Raw genomic sequence first — 21,486 nt, forward strand, 5'->3', positions numbered from 1 at the left:
ATCAGACCCACATCACGGTACATGATGTTTATTTTACAAGGGACTATTTTTTTCAGTTGGTAAAGTAAACTGGACAATATTATAGACCAGAAAACTGGCATATAAGGAACTGTGATTTGATTCTCCTATGCAACAATGTTTGTATTAGGGTATATTAGTGAAGAGGAGAAGTAGGACAAACTTGATTGTTTTCTCTGGCGAATCGAAGGTTGCAGGCTGGTCTGACAACTGTACATAACATTATGACAGGCGTAGGCAGGGTAGATATTTCAGAGCCTTTTTCTCAGGGTGAAATTGTCAAATAAAGGAGGGAATAGGTTTAAGGTAAGAAAGAGGGGAAAAGTTTGAAGAACATTTGCAAGGCAAGTTTATTACAAAGAGAGTGTTAAGTACCTGGAAGGTGGAGCCTGGGAAGATGGTAGAAGCAGATACAATAGCCATGTTTAAAGGGGATTCAGACAATCAGACAAATGCAGGGAATGTATAAGAAAATAACTGCAGATGCTGGTACAAATCGATTTATTCACAAAATGCTGGAGTAACTCAGCAGGTCAGGCAGCATCTCGGGAGAGAAGGAATGGGTGATGTTTCGGGTCGAGACCCTTCTTCAATGCAGGGAATGGGTGGATAGGAACCTGGTGCAGACAGATGGGATTAGTTTTGAAGGAGCAATTTGTATTTGTGCTAGCTGTTTTAGCATATTATATTATTTTGTATCTTGCTGTGTTATTTTTGGACACTTGGGGGTTGTCATGAGATGAATACATATATGGGCATAATGGACTGGGGGAGCCAGATCTAGGTACTATATCTGGAAATGCTGAGATGGGAGGGGCAGACACAGGGAGCTTGGCAGGATGTAGTTCTTACCAGACCTGCGACAAGCGTTGAATTCTTGGGGAGTTACAGACCTGCGACGGGAGAAAAGTTTGGAGAGATCTTTTTGTATTACTACTTCAATAAACGACTAATTAAACTGAAACATTTTGAAGATCTCTGTTGGGGTCTGAGTCAAGATCGATCACTCCACTCCCTGTGAAGTAAGGAAGGCGGAAAATAATTTATTGGAAAAGGACTGAAGTTGTCATCACAAGTTTAATGTGGTATCTTTGGTGGTGTTGTAGAGTTCTGTATTGAACTGTGTTTAGTGCCTGTTTGCTGAAATAAGACAATGATTCAGTGTTATGCAATAACATACTCTAAAATCTGAATTTCTAGTTGAGCGGAGATCCTTACTCTGCGTAGTTGTGTGACTTTTCCACTCTGGAATCCATCCGTTCTTGAATGACAATGTTTTTTTTAAATTGCAGAACTTTCATTGTGGAATACTTCAATAGTCAGGGTTAATGTTTAGCCATATGTCAAGTAAAAACGTTCAGCCAGTGCCACTCAAAAATATCTGTAATCAATGCATTCAGAAAATTGCAAGATAAACTTTTGCAAGGACTTGTGTAGGAAGGAACTGCAGATCTGGTTTAAACCGAAGATAGACACAAAAAGCTGGAGTAACTCAGCAGGACAGGCAGCATCTCTGGAGAGAAGGAATGGGTGACGTTTCAGACTGAAGAAGGGTGACCCGGAACATCACCCATTCCTTCTCCCCAGACATGTTGCTTGTCCCGCTGAGTTACTACAGGCTTTTTGTGTCAACGTTTGTAAGGACTTCCCTGGTTTATTACAAAACATTTTCTGGAAATATACTGTGTGAAAAATGTATTAATGTATTATGTAACTTCTCTATTTTGGTCTTGTATTTCGACTTAAGAGTTCCTACTTCAAAGCCGATGATAAAAGATCAACATAGACAAGACAATTTTTAGTATCCTTCTGTGTCCTTTAAATTCTCCGTTACTGACCATATGCGCATTTGAATTAAAAGTAACACTAGCAAGTTTGCGGATGACACAAAGCTGGGTGGCAGTGTGAACTGTGAAGAGGATGTTAGGAGGTTGCAGGGTGAGTTGGACAGGTTGAGTGAGTGGGCAGATGCATGGCAGATGCAGTATAATGTAGATAAATGTGATATCGGAAGCTTGCAGGCCCCTGGGTGGGGGCCAACAACAGGAGCTCCAGCAGTGGCAGAGTCTTCGCCCACCCCGAATCGCGGGGCATGGGTTGGCCCGCCGCGGAACTTTCACCGTCCGGCGTGGCCTGAAATAGGCCGCGAGATTTTCTCTGCCCGGCGGGGGCTTCAATGTCGGGAGCCACGACTGCCCCGAAGTGCAGCGGCAGCATCTTCACCCGCCCCGAGTCGCGGGGCTTGGGTCGGCCCGCTGTGGACCTTTCACCGTCCGGCGCGGCCTGAAACATGGCAACTTCAACAGCCTGACCACGGGAGAAGACGGCAGGGGAAGAGAAAAGACATTCTGGCCGTCCATCACAGTGAGGAGGTGACTGGAGGAGACTCATTGTGATGGATGTTGCTTTTTGTTTGGTGATGGTTTATGATTGTGTGTGTTATTGCTTATTTTTATTGCTCTTATTGTTGGACTGTGGGTAATCTTTCATTTCACTGCACACTTATGTGTATGTGACAAATAAAATTGACTATTGACTATTTGGCGGCAAAAACATGGAGGCAGATTATCATTTCAATGGTGTCAGATTAGGTAAAGGGGAAGTGCAACGAGACCTGGGTGTCCTTGTAAACTAGTCACTGAAAGTAAGTGTGCAGATACTTCAGCAGGCAGTAAAGAAAGCTAATGGCATGTTGGCCTTCATAACGAGAGGATTTGAGTATAGGAGTAAAGAGGTCCTTCTGCAGTTGTATAGGGCTCTGGTGAGACCACATCTGGAGTATTGTGTGCAGTTTTGGTTTCCTAATTTGAGGAAGAACATCCTTGCTATTGAGGCAGTGCAGCGTAGGTTCACGCAGTTAATCCCTGGGATGGAGGGACTGTCATTTGAGGAAAGATTGGAAAGACTAGGCTTGTATTCACTGGAGTTTAGAAGGATAAGAGGGGATCTTATAGAGGCGTATAAAATTATAAAAGGACTAGACAAGTTAGATGCAGGAAAAATGTTCCCAATGTTGGTGGAGTCCAAAACCAGTCTAAGAATATAGGGCAGGCCATTTAAAACTGAAGTGAGAAGAAACGTTTTCACCCAGAGAGTTGTGAATTTGTGGAATTCTCTGCCACAGAAGGCAGTGGAAGCCAATTCACTGGATGAATTTAAAAGAGAGTTAGATAGAGATCTTGGGGCTAGTGGAATCAAGGGAAATGGGGAGAAGGCAGGCACAGGTTACTGATTATAGATGATCAGCCGTGATCACAATGAATGGCGGTGCTGGCTCAAAGGGCCAAACGGCCTCCTCCTGCACCTATTTTCTATGTTTCTATGAAAATACTTCATTCAGTTTAAAGGCAATATCTAGATATTCCAGTTTAGTACTGCATACCATTTGAGCTCCTCTTCTGCCATCTGAACTAATTTTCTTTTATAAACTGTGTTCTAGTACATTTAAACAATGCATTGTCAAACCCTTATTTATTTTTAACTTCTAGCCAATATATTAGTACGATGTCCTTGTCAGAGATATTATGATTTCTCTCCTTCTGAGCTCTAATCCTTTATGCTTACAAATTCAGAAGTGTTGGAAGATGAAAAAAGGGAAAAAAATCAATGAAAACCTAATGAATAATTAAGCACATAAAGTGTACCCCAGGAATCTAAGAACTGACATCAAGGCACAAGAAACAGATATGCATATTGATTATGTGTTATTTTGGGCATCTTTTGTAACTAGGGAGGTATCACAGTCAAGTTAAATGGAAAATTCCATGATAGTGAACTCTTCTTTAAGTCACCCAACACTGAGTTGCAGTCTGAGAGATGTTGAGCAATTCAAAACTAATCTCAAAGTCCCACGCTCTCCCTATACTATTGGGCTGGATTGTAGGTCATCTGTCCTATGTCCTCCCACCCACAGCTCACAACTTGACTGCGCCCTACCGCTGCTTTAGCCTTCAGTGGCCACATTACCGAGAACACTAGGGCAGCACAGCAGCGCAGCAGTAGGGTTGCTGCCTTGCAGCACCAGACCAGGTTCGATCCTGACTATGAGTGCTGTCTGTACGGAGCTTGTACATTCTCCCCGTGACCGTGTGGGTTTTCCCCCGGTGCTCTGTTTTCCTCCCACACTCCAAAGATGTACAGGTTTGTAGGTTAATTGGCTTCGGTAAAGATGATCAATTGTTCCTAGTGTAGGCTAGTGCTAGTGCACGGGTGTACGGTGGTCGGAGTGAACTCGGTGGGCTGAAGGGCCTGTTTCCGCTCTTCCCCTCTAAACTAAACCAAACTAAACAATCAAATCCCCATTTAGTGGTTTGCAAACTGGCGTCTGGATGATGCAGTACGTGCCCCATGTCGCCACTGCTGCCCTGAACACCTTCACAAGTTCACAAGTTATAGGAATAGAATTAGACCATTCGGCCCATCGAGTCTACTCCGCCATTCAATCATGGCTGATCTCTGCCACCTAATCTCATTTTCCTGCCTTCTCCCCATAACCCTTGACACCCGTTCTAATCAAGAACTTGTCTATCTCTGTCTTAAAAATATCCACTGACTTGACATCCACAGGCCTTTTGGTGGCAATGAGTTTCACAGATTAAATACCCTCCGACTAAAGAAGTTGCTCCTCTCCTCCTTTTTAAAAGAGCGCCCTTTAATTCTGATTTGGAAGCATCAGCTGCCAAACATCTGCTTCACTGTTTTTAAATCTCTCTTTTAATGTGCCTTTATCACCATTCTTTGCAATGGTGCTTCTTTATCGGTGCATATTTATTACTATTGTTATCAGTTAGACTAATCTATAATATGTTGCTATATTCCTCTTTGAAAATGTAATCTGTCTGAGAAACGTGGGTGCTTTTAATGCCTCTGAGGTTGAACATTTTATTTTATCAGTATCCAGTCTATCCCACATCATTGATTGTTAAGAATTTACATTTATATAGTGCATTTCATAAACTGCAGACTTGGTTGTAATGTAGAATATTTGACTTCTCCTTTTTAAAAATGTTATGCATTGGAATAATTTTAGACTTTTCTCTCAGTTTCACTGTTGACTTTCAGCATAGTTTTGCAGTAGCATTAATTTTCGGTTCATTGAATGATGTAAATTACTTCTCAGAGTAGCAGATGCCAAATGGGATTTGATGGGCATGTGAGAGAGAATATATTAAAGGTTTTCAAGAAGTGGAAATGATATGATTACTTTGCTGGGAGTTGGCATGCATCTGATGGGCCGAATATCCCTCTGCTGTGTTGCAATCAATACGTGATTATGATTATTTTTTCTGCCTTCATGTTTTGTTTCATTAATATTCCTCTTTTTTAGCTAATAAATATGACCACTTTGTAATGACGCCACTGTTTTTGAATTGAAAATTGGCTGTTCAAGATAAGGAAATAACTTTAAAAGATGTGTTGTTTTGTTATTGTGTGTCAAGATTAAATTTAATATGATTCACCTTGAAGGACAGTGATGTTTTTTATGTATATCAAAATCTGAAAGTCAATGCAACAGAATACAGGCAAAATTCTGAAATTGGATATGGTAAAATAAAATCCCAAGTAGATATACCCTTACAAGTATTGACTGACTTGCAGGGTTTAAAGAATGTATGAACAAAGTAATATCCTTCCACCATGGGAATCTGAAAGATTCTGAGTACACCATCATGTGCAAGCATTCAATGATTAAACCAACTGAAGATTTGAAAAAACATTAGTTCAATGACTGTATGTCATCCCTTGATATCAAAAAAATAATCACAGGTAGAACACAAAAATCTGCATTCATGTTTCATAGATTTATTGTTAAATGCAGTGTGTGGTTAAATTCTATGGTCTAATTAAATGCTATAAGAATCAAGAATATAACCACTGCATCTCTAGATGTTCTGATAATTACCTTAGATTGGCCCTATACATCCATACTAACCAAGGTGCTTAACCCAACTAGTCTTACATGCCTGCACCTGATCAATATCCCTAAATCCTGTTGTATCCATGTACCTGTCCAGTTGTATTTTAAATATCATAATTGTATCGAAATCTTTCACTTCCTCTGGCAGCTTGTTCCATATATGGACCACTCTCTGTGTGAACAAATTGCCCCTCTGGTCCCTTATAAGTCTTTCCCCTCTTACCTTAAACCTATGCCCTCTAGTTTTTGACTCCCATACCCTGGGTAAAAAACCATGGCTGCTCACCTTATCTATGTTTTTATACACCTCAATAAGATCACCCTGCAACCTCCAACGTTCCAGGAAAAAAATCCAGCCTCGCCTTAGAACTCAAATCTTCCAATCCCGGTAACAACATCATGAATCTCTTTTGCACCCTTCCCAGTTCACTGATATTCTTCCTATAGCGGGGCACCAGAACTGGATAGAATACACGAAATATGGCCTTACCAACGTCTTCTACAGCTGTAATATGGTCTCAATTACTCTACTCCTGATCATGAAAGAGTGAAACATGCCAGGCACATAGAAAACATAGAAAATAGGTGCAGGCGGAGGCCATTTGGCCCTTTGAGACAGCACCACCATTCATTCTGATCATGACTGATCATCCACAATCAGTAACCTGTGTCTGCCTTCTCCCCTTATCCCTTGATTCCATTAGCCCTTGGAGCACTATCCAACTCACTTTTAATTTCATCCAGTGAAATGGCCTCCACTGCCTTCTGTGACAGAGAATTCCACAAATACACAACTCCCTGGGTGAAAAAGTTTTATTCTCAGGCTGTGGCCCCTGATTCTGGACTCACCCAACATTGGGAACATTTTTCCTGCATCTAGCTTGTTCAGTCCTTTCATAATTTTATACGTCTCTATAAGATCCCCACTCATTCTTCTAAACTCCAGTGAATACAAGCCCAGTCTTTCCAATCTTTCCTCATATGACACTCCCGCCATCCCAGGGATTAACCTCGTGATCCTATGCTGCACTGCCTCAATAGCAAGGATGTCCTTCCTCAAATCAGGAGACCTAAACTACACACAATACTCCAGATGTGGTCTCACCAGAGCCCTATACAACTGCAGAAGGACCTCTTTACTCCTATTCTCAAATCCTCTCGTTATGGCCAACATGCAATTAGCTTTCTTTACTGCCTGCTGTACCTGCACGCTTACTTTCAGTGACTGGTGTACAAGGACACTCAGGTCTCGTTGCACTTCCCCTTTACCTAATCTGATACAATTGAGATGATAATCTGCCTCCTTGTTTTTGCCACCAAAGTGGATAACCTCACATTTATCTACATTATACTGCATCTGCTATGCATCTATCTGCCCACTCACTCAACCTGTCCAAGTCACCCTGCAACCTCCTAATATCCTCTTTGCAGTTCACATTGCCACCCAGCTTTGTGTCATCTGCAAACTGCAAAATTCTCTATCCATGTCAATACCCTACCCCCAATACCACGTGCTCTAATTTTGCCCACCAATCTCCTGTGTGGGACCTTATCAAAGGCTTTCTGAAAGTCCAGATACACTACATCCACTGGCTCTCCTTCATCCATTTTACTTGTCACATCCTCAAAAAATTCCAGAAGATTAGTCAAGCAGGATTTCCCCTTCATAAATCCATGCTGCCTTGGACCAATCCTTTTACTTCTATCCAAATGCGGCGTTATTACCTCTTTAATAATTGACTCCAGCATCTTCCTCACCACTGATGTCAGGCTAACTGGTCTATAATTCCCCGCTTTCTCTCTCGCTCCTTTCTTGAAAAGTGGGATAACATTAGCTACCCTCCAATCGACAGGAACTGATCCTGAATCTATTGAACATTGGAAAATGATCACCAATGCATCCACGACTTCGAGAGCCACCTCCTTGAGTACCCTGGGATGCAGACAATCAGGCCCTGGGGATTTATCAACCTTCAGTCCCAACAGTCTACCCAATACTATTTCCCGCCTAAGGCAAATTTCTTTCAGTTCCTCTGTCTCCATAGATCCTCTGTCCTCTAGTACACCAGGAAGATTGTTTGTGATTTCCTTAGTGAAGACAGAACCGAAGTACCTGTTCAACTCTTCTGCCATTTCCTTGTTCCCCATAATAATTTCACCTGTTCCTGCCTTCAAGGGACCCACATTTGGCTTTACTAATCTTTTTCTATTAACATACCTAAAGAAGCTTTTGCCATCCTACTTTATATTCTTGGCCAGCTTACCTCGTACTTCATCTTTTCACCCCGTATTGCCCTTTTCGTTACCTTCTGTTGTCCTTTGAAAGTTTCCCAATCCTTTGGCTTCCCGCTACTCTTTGCTATGTCATATATCTTTTCTTTTCGTTTTATTCCATCCCTAACTTCCCTTGTCAGCCACGGTTGCCCCTTGCTCCCCTGAGAATCTTTCTTCCTCTTTGGAATGAAATGATCCTGCATCTTCTGGATTATGCCCTTAAATCTTCATTACCACTTCATTACCTTGTTATAGGGCATGAATCTGTTTTCCTCGGTCTCTCTGTTACCCAGGGCCCTACCATTTATTGTGTAAGTCATGCCCTGGTTTGTCTTACCAAAATGCAATACCTCATGTTTATCTGATTTAAACTCCATCTGCCATTCCCAGCTCACTTACCCATTAATCAGAGATAACCTTCTTTAGCACTTATGTCCAATTTGCTAGTTTGCCCTGGATCCTATGTGATCTCATCTTGCAGACTACCATGCAGTACTTCATTGAAGGCCTTGCTAAACACCATATAGATATTGTCCACTGCATTGCTCTCAGGAAGCTTCGTGGTCACCTTTAGTTTTAGTTTAATTTAGTGATACAGCATGGGAACAGGCCCTTCGGCCCACCGAGTCTTTGCCATTCCAAATGCATACAGATCCAAGCTCTCAGAATCCACTTAAATAACGTACCCCCATCACTAATATTAGGCTCACTTGCATGCAATTCCCAGGTGTTTCCTTGCAGCTTTTCCTAAATAAATACACGGCATTAGCCATCCTCCCTCCAGTCGTCCACCATTCCACCCATGGCAAATATCTCTGCCAGTCGACCTGCAATTTCTTCCCAAGCTTCCCACATAATACCAGAATGTCCTTGATCAGATCCCATGGATTTATAGACCCAAAATGCTGGAGTAACTCAGCGGGTCAGGCAGCATCTCTGGAGAAAAGGAATTGGTAGTGTTTTGGTTCGCCACCCTGCATCAGACCCAGGGATTTATCCATCTTTATGAATTTTAAGCCGTGAAGCACCCCATCTGCTGTTTTGTGGACTCTCCTCAAGGCACCGCTATTTATTTCCCTGTGTTCCCTAGCATACATGTCTTTCTCCACGGTAGAAATATTTCACAAAGGTGAAACCTTTCCCATCTCCTGTGGTTCCACACATCGTTGACCTCTTAGATCTTATCGGGAATTATTCTCTTTCTAGTTACTCTTTTGCTCCCAGAATACTGGTGGAATCTCTTTGGATTTTCCTTTACTAAATGAGCAGAACTTACTGGAATCGGCAATGCAATAGGTTTAGAGCTGCAATGGTTTTCAAATATTCTGAGGTGAAGCAATCAATTTCTTACCACCCAGAAAAAAAATTAAGTAAGGTTATTTTATCCATGTTTTCATTGACAAATAAATTTCTAGATTGTATTTTTTATCTGTAGTTAAAACTGTGACGGCATGGCAATAAGATGTTATTTCGATGCTATTTCTGTGCAACTAATTCTAGCCTAGAACTTGCTCACATAAATTATAAACCCATAAAAACAGTCTGAGTCACTCGATGACTTGCTAGAACACCGTGATAAATTTTTGGTAATGCATTGAATATTTTTAATGTGTTACTGATTGGCCTGCCCTGGCAACTTAATGTTAAAGCTAAATATAATCCACTGTTCAAGGACTGCTTGAGAAATATCATATCATATATCATATCATATCATATATATACAGCCGGAAACAGGCCTTTTCGGCCCTCCAAGTCCGTGCCGCCCAGCGATCCCCGTACATTAACACTATCCTACACAATTTAGGGACAATTTTTACATTTACCCAGCCAATTAACCTACATACCTGTACGTCTTTGGATAAATAAATAAATAAATAAATAAATAAATTGGATAAATAAAGAGCTAAGATAGTTTTAGATCAGGTCGAAAATTCTGCAGCATCAAAATAATATTCAGTTTCAATAATATCCCAGTGCAAATTTATTAATTCTGCATTCCTGTTAACTGTTCTGAATGTTGGTCCGAATAATGATTAATCTAAAACAGATGGTGTAAATACTGGAAGAAAGCCAACACTTCATACACTAGTGCTTCTCATAATGTATCCCTGAGACAGAAAACATAGATGTCCAAAAACATTTATGGTCATAGGTGCAGAAAAAATCAACACTGTCTGTTTCTTTAGTTAGATTTGAGGTACTTACAATTGATTCAGACACGAGTGTAAGCAATGGGCTGAATTTCTTGACAGATTATCAGTGTTCCTAATAATAGAAATCCTTCTCACCATCCTAGGAATACAGGACCGCAAGATGGCACAGCGGTAGAGTTGCTGCCTTACAGCGCCAGAGACTTGGGTGTGATCCTGCCTGTGGGTGCTTGTCTGTATGTTCTCCCCATGACCTGCATGGGTTTTCACCATGATCTCCGGCATCCTCCCACACTCCAATGAGGTACAGGTTTGCAGGTTAATTGGCTTGGTATAATTGTAAATTATCCCAAGTGTGTGTAGGATAGTGTAAATGTGTGGGGATTGCTGGTCGGCGCGGACTTGGTGGGCTGAAGCAATCCATGCCACATCTCTAAGCAAACTAAACAGAGGGAAAAGTCTTGTGTAAGAAAGGTTAGTTCAGTGAATTTTCATCCAGAATTTACATCATCAGCAACAATTCTGCTTTAAATGAGTCATTATTCAGACCAAGAGGCATAGATAGGAAAGACAGTCAGAATCCCAAAGCTAGAGAAAATGAGTTAAGGTGAGAGGGGCAAAGTTTGAAGCAGATGTGCACAGCAAGTTTTTTTAGACAGAGGGCAGTGAATGCCTGGAGCCCACTGTGGTGGAGACAGGTATGATATTGCATTTAAGATATTTTTCGTTAGGTATGTGGATATGCAGGGAATGGAGGATTATGTGCAGGTGGATAAGAGATGGTCTTGGTCAGTCATTGTAGGCTAAAAGGCCTATTCCTGTGCTCTACTGTTCTCTGTTCTAATTCTGCTTTAAATTAATCATTATTCAAACCCACACTCAATGGCAGCCAACTGTAGAGGGACAATTTTATCCACGAAGCCAGTTACTTTGTGGAGGACAAGGCCCCGTGCAGACCTTGTTATCGTTACTTGTGTCGTGAAGCTGGGTGTGGTGATGTTGAGGTTTTACAGGACTTTGGTTAGGCTGCAATTGGTGTATTATGTGCAGTTCTGGTCACTCCATTACAACCAGGATGTGGAGGCTTTGGTAGGATGCAGTAGAGGTTAATGCAGAATGATGCCTGGATTAGAAGGTAAGAAGAGGTTGGACAAAATATAATTATATTCTCGAGGTTAAGGAGAGCCCTGATAGATGTCTATAACTTTCTGAGCTCCGTAGATAGGGCAGGCAGATAGGGTAGAAATTTTCCAGGGTAGAAATGTTCCAGGGTAGAAATGTTCCAGGGTAGAAATGTTCCAGGGTAGAAATGTTCCAGGATTGAAATGTCTAGAGGGGATATCCTTAAGGTGAGAGGGGCAAAATTGAAAGAAATTGTGCGGGGCAAGTTTTTTATACAGAGAGTGGTGGGTGTCTGGAATGCGCTGTCAGGGATGATGGAGGAGGCAGATATGATAGCAACATTTAAGATGCTTTTGCACAGGCACCTGGCTATGCAGAAAATGGAGGGATATGGATCACACACAGGCATAGGGGATTTGTTTAATTTGGCATCATGTTCTGTGTGGACATTGCGGGCCAAAGCTCTGGTTCCTTTGCAATACTGTTTCAAGTTCTATGGTGAAGCCCTGCGTATAGAAATGCTCTGACAACCAGTTGGGCCGTGCACCAAGGTTTATCCAGCTGTTCAATCATTTTGATTATCTTCATAAACATTGAAAAACAATTAAAAATTGAAAACAGTTAAATTACCAGAAAGTAATTAAATACGCTTAACATTAATCAATTCACTCAAAGAAATGTAGACTGTCTACAGACAGTGCTCTCCATCGAAATGGGAGGAGTTGCTGAAAATGCTGAAACTGGGCCAGGTTCACCACGTTATTTTCCTGTCTAGCTACTAGGAAATTGGCATTCTGCTGCTGGAGTACTGTGCAGTCAGGAAATTGGCTTCAGCACCTCACTGGAAGCACAGGATATGTATTTTCCTTCAGGCTTTTACAGCGATCCCAAGCTTCCTTGTGGTTACAGAAGGAAAAACCAAGAATTTAATGATGAATACCAGCCTTTTTTTTGAAAACATGGGTTATTATTTTTATCCTTTGTTTTTAAAATTCATTTTTATATTGATTCAGTGATTTCACATTTGTTCAAATTAAAATATATGTTTGTTTTCATATTTTAACAATTATAAATATAAATGAATAACTTTAGCAAAGTACAGCAACTGTACAATTTATTCTTTTCTGTATTAATCAAAGTTAGGTTTGAGTGTACAACTTTACTTTTGGGAATTAACTCAAAATATCCACTAAACAACAGAAAATTGAATGTTACTAAAAAAATTGTAAAAACCTTGCATCATTTCCAAAGATAGTTTATGACATGAAAACCAGTTTAAATTTTAGTAAATTAAATACTCATCAGATGCTATAATGTAATAGTAATTTTTAACGTCTTTTACACCCTTAGAAAAATTGTGTAAATATGGTTTATCCATCATTGCCAAGAAAGCTGAGGAAAATCAGACACAACCTTGTGCTCTGTTTAAAACATTCAAAGTCAGTAGTACGGAGAATGAGTGCCTTGGCCATGAAATGTTTTGGGACTATCATAGCTTCTCAAAGGTTGGATAGACTTGGATTGTTTTCTCTGGAACATCGGAGGTTGAGGGGGTCTTGATAGAAGTATATAAAATAATGAGAGGCATAGATAGCGTAGATGGTCAGAACCTTTTTTCCTGGGTGGAAATGTCCAAAAGTAGAGGGTGACACAGTGGCGCAGTGGTAGAGTTGCTGCTTCACAGCGCAGAGAGCCAGGTGCTATCTTGACTATGGGTGCTGTCTGTATGGAGTTTGTACGTTCTCCCTGTGATCCTCCCCACGCAGGCTTTTCTCCGGGAGCATATTCTAAAGACGTGCAGGTTTGTTGGTTAATTGGCTTCTGTATATTGTCCCTAGTGTGTAGGATAGAATTAGTGTATGCGTGATCATTGGTCGGCGTGGACTTGGTGGGCCGAAGGGCCTGTTGCCATGTTATATCTCTAAAATTAAAAACGAAAAACGAAAACTAAAGCCAAAGAACATAGCTATAAGGTGAGAAGGCGAAATTTCAATGGAGATGTAGCCTGGCAAGCTTTTTACATCGAGAGTAGTGGAACCAGATATGGTAATGGTACTATAATGGATAAGAGGCTTTTGGTTAGGCACATGAAAGTGCAAGAAATAGAGGGATAAGGATCATGTAGAGGCAGATGTGATCAGTTTAACTCGGCATCATTTTCGGCACAAATATCGTGGGCTGAAGGGCAACAATGTTCCAGTGCCGTATTGTTCGATGTTCTATGTTAACATAGGAAATAGGAGCAGCAGTATGCCAGATTGCCCAAAGAAGCTGCTCTCATACAATAAGATCGGTTTCCCATAAATTTGATTCTGAAAGGCAGTACAAAATGTATTAAGACTGAATACAATCCTGGTTTCTGGCTGATGCAGCGGCTTCTGTCAAAGTTACCATTATGGATCTTCAGGTAGCCTGTGATTGCAAATTTGCATGCATGCTGAGAGAAGGTGTTGAATTAATCACAATTTAAAATATTTTGTGCTTGTTAACTAATAATGCACGATTGCAAAATGCATTTTAAGTAGCTTGTTAAAAAGACCTTGGATTTTTTTCTCTGCAACTAACATTATCATGCTGCAACACTATATTGCGTACTCTGGTATTTTTCCCTTCACACTACTTTTGTATATGACTTGATTATACTCATGTATGGTATGATTTAGTTTAGTTTAGCGACACAGAGCGGAAACAGGCCTTTTGGCCCACCGAGTCTGCACCGACCAGCGATCCCCTCACATTAACACCACCCCATACACACTAGGAACAATTTTACATTTATACCAAGCCAATTAACCTACAAACTTGTGCGTCTTTGAAGTGTGGGAGGTAAACCGACGATCTCGGAGAAAACCCACGCAAGTCACGGGGAGAACGTATAAACTCCGTACAGACAAGTACCCTTTAGTCAGGATCAAACCCAGGTCTCTGGCGCTGTAAAGCAGTACCTCTGTGGTAAAGCAGTACGCCACCGTGTCGCATTTGACTGATAACACACAAACAAAGCTTTTCACTGTACATGTGACAATAATAAGCCAGTACCAATACTGATACTTTGAGATACCACATCTGATTGATTTCTGGCCCGTGGTACCAAAGAAAGCAGTGAAAATGATTACATTGATTAATGTTCTCCAGAGATGCTGCCTGATCTACTGAGTTACTTCAGCACTTTGTATCCTTTAAAGCACATCTTTAGTTTGGAGTAAAAGTTTTATACCTTGCAGCATAGAAATCACTTCTGTCACTACAGTAATTAGCACAAACACAAAACATTATTCACTTCTTTCTTGTGTACAAATTGAATGCTGTGGTTTGACGCTCTTTATCCAAATGCAAGTGGAAAGAAAGGAGTGAATTCTACATATGCAGATTGAATGTTTTATCCGCTGGGCTAATGATAATTTTATGCACTGATATTGTCTCAATCGACATCTTTTAATCACTGCAAGCTTCAGATTTAGAAGAACATAAATGATGGAAACAGGAAGAGGCCACACAGACCCTCAAGCCTGCTCGAACACAATAAAATCTCGGCTGGTTCGTGCCTTAATTCCATTCTTTCTGCCCTGTGTTGAATGTGTAGAATGACAAACCTCTGAGCTCTGGGATAGGGGGTCCAAATGCACATAGTGTCATAGAAACAGACCCTTCAGACCAACTTGCCTTTGCTGGCCAAGATGCCCTATCTGCTCTAGTCCACCTGCCCACGTTTGGCCCATATCCCTCTAAACCTTTCCTTTACATGTACCTGTCCAATGTCTTTTAAATGTTAATATAGTACGTGCCTCAGCTACCTCCGATGACAGCTCATTCCATGTGCCATCAACCCTTTGTGTGAAAAAGCTGCCCCTCAGATTGATATTAAATTTTTCCTCTCTCCTCCTCTCAGTGCCAAATGGCTGATCCCTTTAGTTTCAATCCTCAGTGCCATGATTCCAGACGATAACACCAGAGGGAAGAGACTTCCATCACACGTCCTGGTGTCTCCTATTTTACCGATGATTTTGACATATTGTCAGTGGAGTAGTCAGGGGGCATGACATCTATCTAGAAGCTGGGAGGCTGCAGCATTTTGTCACCAGAATAGTGAGATCTGGGCCACGGTTCATTAAAAAAAAGTGCTTTAAAGAATTATTCTCAAGTTAGGGGATTGAAGAGGCACCCTGCCATCCCTGCCTTCCAAGCAGCCAGGCTTCCTGACCACGGGGCACGATAGAAGCCTTGTGTCAGTAAAATTCATCAGCATTAAATCCTGACAGTTATCTTCCAGTGTATTCACAGGAGATGGTGATGAAGGTAACTGTCAGAATTTAATTTTGATGAATTTTAGAGCCTATGTTCTTATAATGAATACTGTTTTCATAAAGGTGCGCTTCCATTTTCTCCACGGCGTCAAGTACACTCGGGTTCAGATAATATGCAGCCAGACGCAGGTTCGAGCTCAACTCTACTCTAGACAACAATAAACCGCACTAAATTGACAGTGTAAATCCAGACTCGGGGCTCAGTCAGACTATAAAGTGAACAAGTTGTGACTCCCTGGAGGAGATACTCTCAGAGAGCTTGGTTTAATACTGCATGGGAGTGTAAATCTGGTGCAGTGTCAAAACTACCATACAAATCACTGATGGAAATCCCTTGCAACACTGTTGTGCTTGATTTAAATGCTCAGAGAACAGGATGCAGTCGTGCAGATAGGGTTCGTGGGTTTGAGGGTAATAAATTAGCACAGAGGAGTGTTCAAGGGACAGGAAACAGAGGAGAAGTAAATATCATATCATATCATATATATACAGCCGGAAACAGGCCTTTTCGGCCCTCCAAGTCCGTGCCGCCCAGCGATCCCCGTACATTAACACTATCCTACACCCACTAGGGACAATTTTTACATTTACCCAGCCAATTAACCTACATACCTGTACGTCTTTGGAGTGTGGGGGGAAACCGAAGATCTCGGAGAAAACCCACGCAGGTCACGGGGAGAACGTACAAACTCCTTACAGTGCAGCACCCGTAGTCAGGATCGAACCTGAGTCTCCGGCGCTGCATTCGCTGTAAAGCAGCAACTCTACCGCTGCGCTACCGTGCCGGTAGATCATTCTCAAGTTGGCAATCAATAACCAGTGAGCTCCTTCAGGGACCAGTGGCAAATCCTCAGCTATTTTCAATGCAGTACTGATTTTTAAAAACATTTTTCAATGTAATACTGAAGTTCTGGTGAGCCCCAACACTTGCCGCTTCCCTTCCTATAAGGTTCACACCTCACTGGTGTGGCCTTCTAGAGGTAACATCCTGAAAAAGCGCCAACGTGCCAACGTACCGATCCAGCCATAAACAGCATCACACAGCAGAAACTAAACAAGACCAACAGAATGCTGTGACAATGAGTTAAACTGTGCCCCAAGCTTAATCTGCTATTAAACATGTCAAACACAGTTGATGTCAACTTCAAAAATATTCACAAAATATTAAAAATTAAATGGGGTATTGAAACAGTGGACCAGATTGGGATAAACTTGGGCTACTGCCTCAAATCGCCGCACACAATTCCTGCACTCCCATTTTGATTTGGGCCAGATTGCTATGGAGGGCGTGCAGCGTAGGTTCACTAGGTTAATTCCCAGAATGGCGGGACTGTCGTATGTTGAAAGGCTGGAGCGATTGGGCTTGTATACACTGGAATTTAGAAGGATGAGGGGGGATCTTATTGAAACATATAAGATAATTAGGGGATTGGACACATTAGAGGCAGATAACATGTTCCCAATGTTGGGGGAGTCCAGAACAAGGGGCCACAGTTTAAGAATAAGGGGTAGGCCATTTAGAATGGAGATGAGGAAGAACTTTTTCAGTCAGAGGGTGGTGAAGGTGTGGAATTCTCTGCCTCAGAAGGCAGTGGAGGCCAGTTCGTTGGATGCTTTCAAGAGAGAGCTGGATAGAGCTCTTAAGGATAGCGGAGTGAGGGGGTATGGGGAGAAGGCAGGAACGGGGTACTAATTGAGAGTGATCAGCCATGATCGCATTGAATGGCGGTGCTGGCTCGAAGGGCTGAATGGCCTACTCCTGCACCTATTGTCTATTGTCTATTGTCTATTTAGGAAATGATCTTGTTGACCTCCCCTTCAGGTAGCCCCTCTTCTGTATGACAACCAGGCAGTGAGTGGTTGGTGTAGTGGAGAGGTCCCACTTCTGAAAGGCTTTGACAAACAGCAAGGCTGGGAATGACACACTGCCTTGTGTCAAAGCTGCCATAGATTCTGTCTGAAGAAGGGTCTCAACCTGAGATGTCACCTATTCCTTTGCTCCTGAGATCCTGCCAGACCCGCTGAGTTTCTCCAGCTTTTTGTGTCTATCGCAGATTTTTGAACATCCTTAATATTCTGAGACAGTTAAATGCTTAATTTTGATGCACACAATTAATATTTGAAAGGTTTTTAAAGCAAATTAAGTTATTTGAAAGACATAAAAGCACAGGAATAATTTAATGCATTTAATTAAAATTTAAAGCAAAGTACTTCTTAACAAAATCTGGAATCCTCACTGAAATCAAACATCAGTTTACGTACTGTGCCAGGTTTGAACTTCCAACCCAAACAGAAATTTGTAAATCCAAGATGTTTTAGGTGTCTTTTAATACACACATGGCAATGTCAGTATTTTTTCTTTATCCTTGGGCTTACCCCGAGGGAGAACAAACCATAGTAGTGGGTCTGGGGTCAAACAAAGACCTAATCAGGTAAAGATAATAGATTTCTTTCTTTGCAGAACAACTTTGAACTGGATAGGATTTTACAGCCATCTCTGATAGTTTCATGGTTATAAAAATGTTTTTATTAATGACTTGACTTTGAATTCTCTTGGTGCCATGGTGGGATTTGAACTCCTTTCCCTGGATCATGTTCCAGAACACTGGCTACTAGTCCAGATGCTTAGTCACTACGTTTGATATCCTGCACAGTTACCATCATTAACAACAGCCACAGCCAACAAGTTCAGACTACTTAAACCAATTAATACAGAAAACCCAAAACACTTTAAGCATTGGAAGACAAAAAACACAATGGGTCAGTCAGGCAGCATCTCTGGGGAACATGGACAGGTATCGTTCCTAGTAAATTTGTTTGAAAAATATAAATTAACATCCATGTGCCTCTTCCACTTGCAACCCATTTCTCTCCATTGAAATTGATTATCTTGATATTCGTAAAATAGGTTTTGCAGGGTGAGTTTGGCTTGAAGATTCCCTGGTATAACTGCATCGGACTGAGAAAGCAAGTGCTCATATGTTGCAGCCCAGAAAGGAAATTACCTCCAAGTATCTGTCTAGAAACTTGGGTTGTGTACACAGAACTGAGAATTGTTTCGATTGTTTTTTATATGTTTCACATTCAGACTATTTAAATCAGACTTAAATTGACTATTTTTATTAGGTAGATTTCAGAGGCTGGACGAGATATAGTATGATGGCCAAATTGCAAAACTGGATCCGAATATATTTGCAATAAGCGGCAGCAGAAGTTAAGATGTAACTGCTCATCCGGAGTTATGCAGAGGGAACAATAACTGATTTCCTGCCTAAATATACCCAATGTTTTATTTCGATCTGTGATACACATGGCTGCAATTAAAATATATTCAGCTGTGGTAATGATCTGGCAGGTGCAAATTATGTTGATGTTCTTCTGTTTAATTAATGCCTTCTTCATGGATAACTTTCTTGACATAAGTGTCCTTCCATTAAATTTTAAGTCTACTTAAATGAACAAACTGCCACCAACCTGTTTATGTGCATGGTCGTAGGAATTTATATGATTATCAAATTCCTGATGTTTGTGGTACTGCTTGTCACACAGTTCACAGTAGAAATTGGCTTTCAGGTCCTCAAGTGCTTTTGCTATGGCCTTCTCCTTTCCAGCATCCTGCAGAGATAAAATTGGTAGGTTATCATGTTAGTACTCAACTGAGACGTGAGTGAGCAGAGACAACGTACACCGTGGCAAAGTATGGTTTCCATGGCAACGGTTCTCAAACACACTAAATTGGAGAGAAAAGTCAAAATAGAAATTGGTGTCTATCATCACCTTTCACCCTGGGGAGCTTTTCAATGGAGCAAACAAATGAGAGGCTGAATTCACTGCATAGTAAAATAACACCATATCCTACGGTTCAATATTTCACAATAGGTCAGAACAGAGAACTTAAGAATGTGTATGATAATCCCATCCTTAGAAAAGAGTCAGAAAATCAATTGTGTCAAACAAAGAACTGGAGTAATTCAGTAGGCCAGGCAGCATATCTGGTGGGAATGGATAGGTGGCATTTTAGGTCAGCAGCCTTCTTCGGAAAATCCATTGCTCCTGCTAAAAGTAGTAATTTCTGGTAGTGCATAAAATAGTTCCTGGTGCATAATGTCTCCTATTTCTGTCTTGCTTCTCCCATTACTGCAGTCTAAAATAAAGAAGAAAGACACTTGGACTGCAAATGCTGCAATCTGAAGCAAAAAACAAACAAACTGCTGGAGAAACCTGGAAGCTCAGGCAACATGGGTGGGGTCAGAGAGATAGTCAACATTTTGGGTTGAGGCATCAGTCCCGATCCAGGGTCTGCTTCCACAGTTGTAACCCAACACACAGGGTTACAGCTCATTTTTACTTCAGTCTAAAGTGAAGCTGTATTAGAAACTTAGATTAATTTTATCATGATTCTGGGAACTTTGACAGATTGCAAGTACAATTAATAAGGCAGTTGTCATAATATTTATCCCTCATTTGTTCTGTTATCTTTATGGAAACATTATTGGTCTCTACTGAGAAGCAGTTGATCTATACTATTGAGTATTTTCTCACACAATTTGGAGTGTGGTGGAGTACGAGGTCACAGGTTAGCAGAGTGGCAAATAGATGGCAGAAAAAAATTGATATACGCAAGTGTGAGGTACTCCATCTTGGAGAGAACGAACTAGAAGTAGTTTAAGGGGTCAAGTTGTTAATCCAGTCGGGTGGTCAACAATTGTATGGAAAGTTGCTGTCAAAAAGTGAACACGATATATTTTAATATTTTATTAAAGGCCCACTATATGTTGGTGATTTTTCTTCTATAATGCAGCACAACCAAAATGGGGAAGAACATAATCAAATGTTAGAAAAATAAAGGTGTGTACATCAATATGCCATAAAAAGAATGACAGTCTTTACATGGCTACTTGCCAGCCCATTATTTAAAAAAGAGCATATCTTTGTATCTTGGAAATCATTGTTTTTTTTTAGCAGAGTAGGACATGCATGGAAAGCCCCAATTATAGATGCGAAAGTTCGGATCTGTTCTGAGGCATTTCTGCTGGGTTCTGTTTTTAGATGGCTTGTGATGGTGAGAAAATGGGCACAGCCAAAGGAGTCTGAAACTGTAACGTCCAGGTTCGAGAACAGCTTCTTCCCAACAACCATCCGGCTCCTGAACACTACGTATGCCAACTAAACTCCGAACTATGAACTGCCCTGGTTGCATTAGGGTCTCAGGCTTTATTGTGTTTTTGCACTATATTGGGATTTTTATGTATTGAACTTTTTTTTCATGAGAACACAGAGGTTCATGAGGGTGTTACCAGTACTGAAGGGCTTGACTTATACGGAGAGGGTGAATAGGCTGGGCCTTTTTTGCCTGGAGCATATGGGATTGAAGGGTGACCTTATAGAAGCCAAAGGAGTCTGAAACTGTAACGTCCAGGCCTGGAGCATATGGGATTGAAGGGTGACCTTATAGAAGCATATACCATCTTGAGGGGCACATATAATGTGGATGGTCACAGTCTTTAGCCTAGGGTAGGGAAGTCTAAAACCAGAGGGCATAGGCATACGGTGAGAGGAGAAAGATTTAAAAGGCAACTGAGGGGCAAATTTTTCATACAGTGAGTGGTAGATATATGAAATGAGCTGCCAGGAGAAGCTGCAGATGAGGATACAATTACAATGTTTAAAAGACAATTGGACAGACATGTAGACAGAGAAG

General features: G+C 41.2%; 1 protein-coding gene across 5 annotated transcripts in view; it reads right to left on the minus strand.

Moving 5' to 3' along the window:
* Positions 1 to 21,486, minus strand: part of znf804b (zinc finger protein 804B) — a 569,768-nt gene that overhangs the window by 53,541 nt on the left and 494,741 nt on the right. For all 5 annotated transcript variants that reach the window (XM_078417230.1, XM_078417239.1, XM_078417220.1 and 2 more), the window contains one exon: positions 19,260 to 19,400. In XM_078417230.1, the coding sequence (XP_078273356.1) occupies positions 19,260 to 19,400 (141 nt within the window). The remainder of the gene's footprint in view (positions 1 to 19,259; positions 19,401 to 21,486) is intronic.

Source organism: Rhinoraja longicauda, chromosome 2 (assembly GCF_053455715.1).
Source record: "Rhinoraja longicauda isolate Sanriku21f chromosome 2, sRhiLon1.1, whole genome shotgun sequence".
Taxonomy (NCBI): Eukaryota; Metazoa; Chordata; class Chondrichthyes; order Rajiformes; family Arhynchobatidae; genus Rhinoraja; species Rhinoraja longicauda.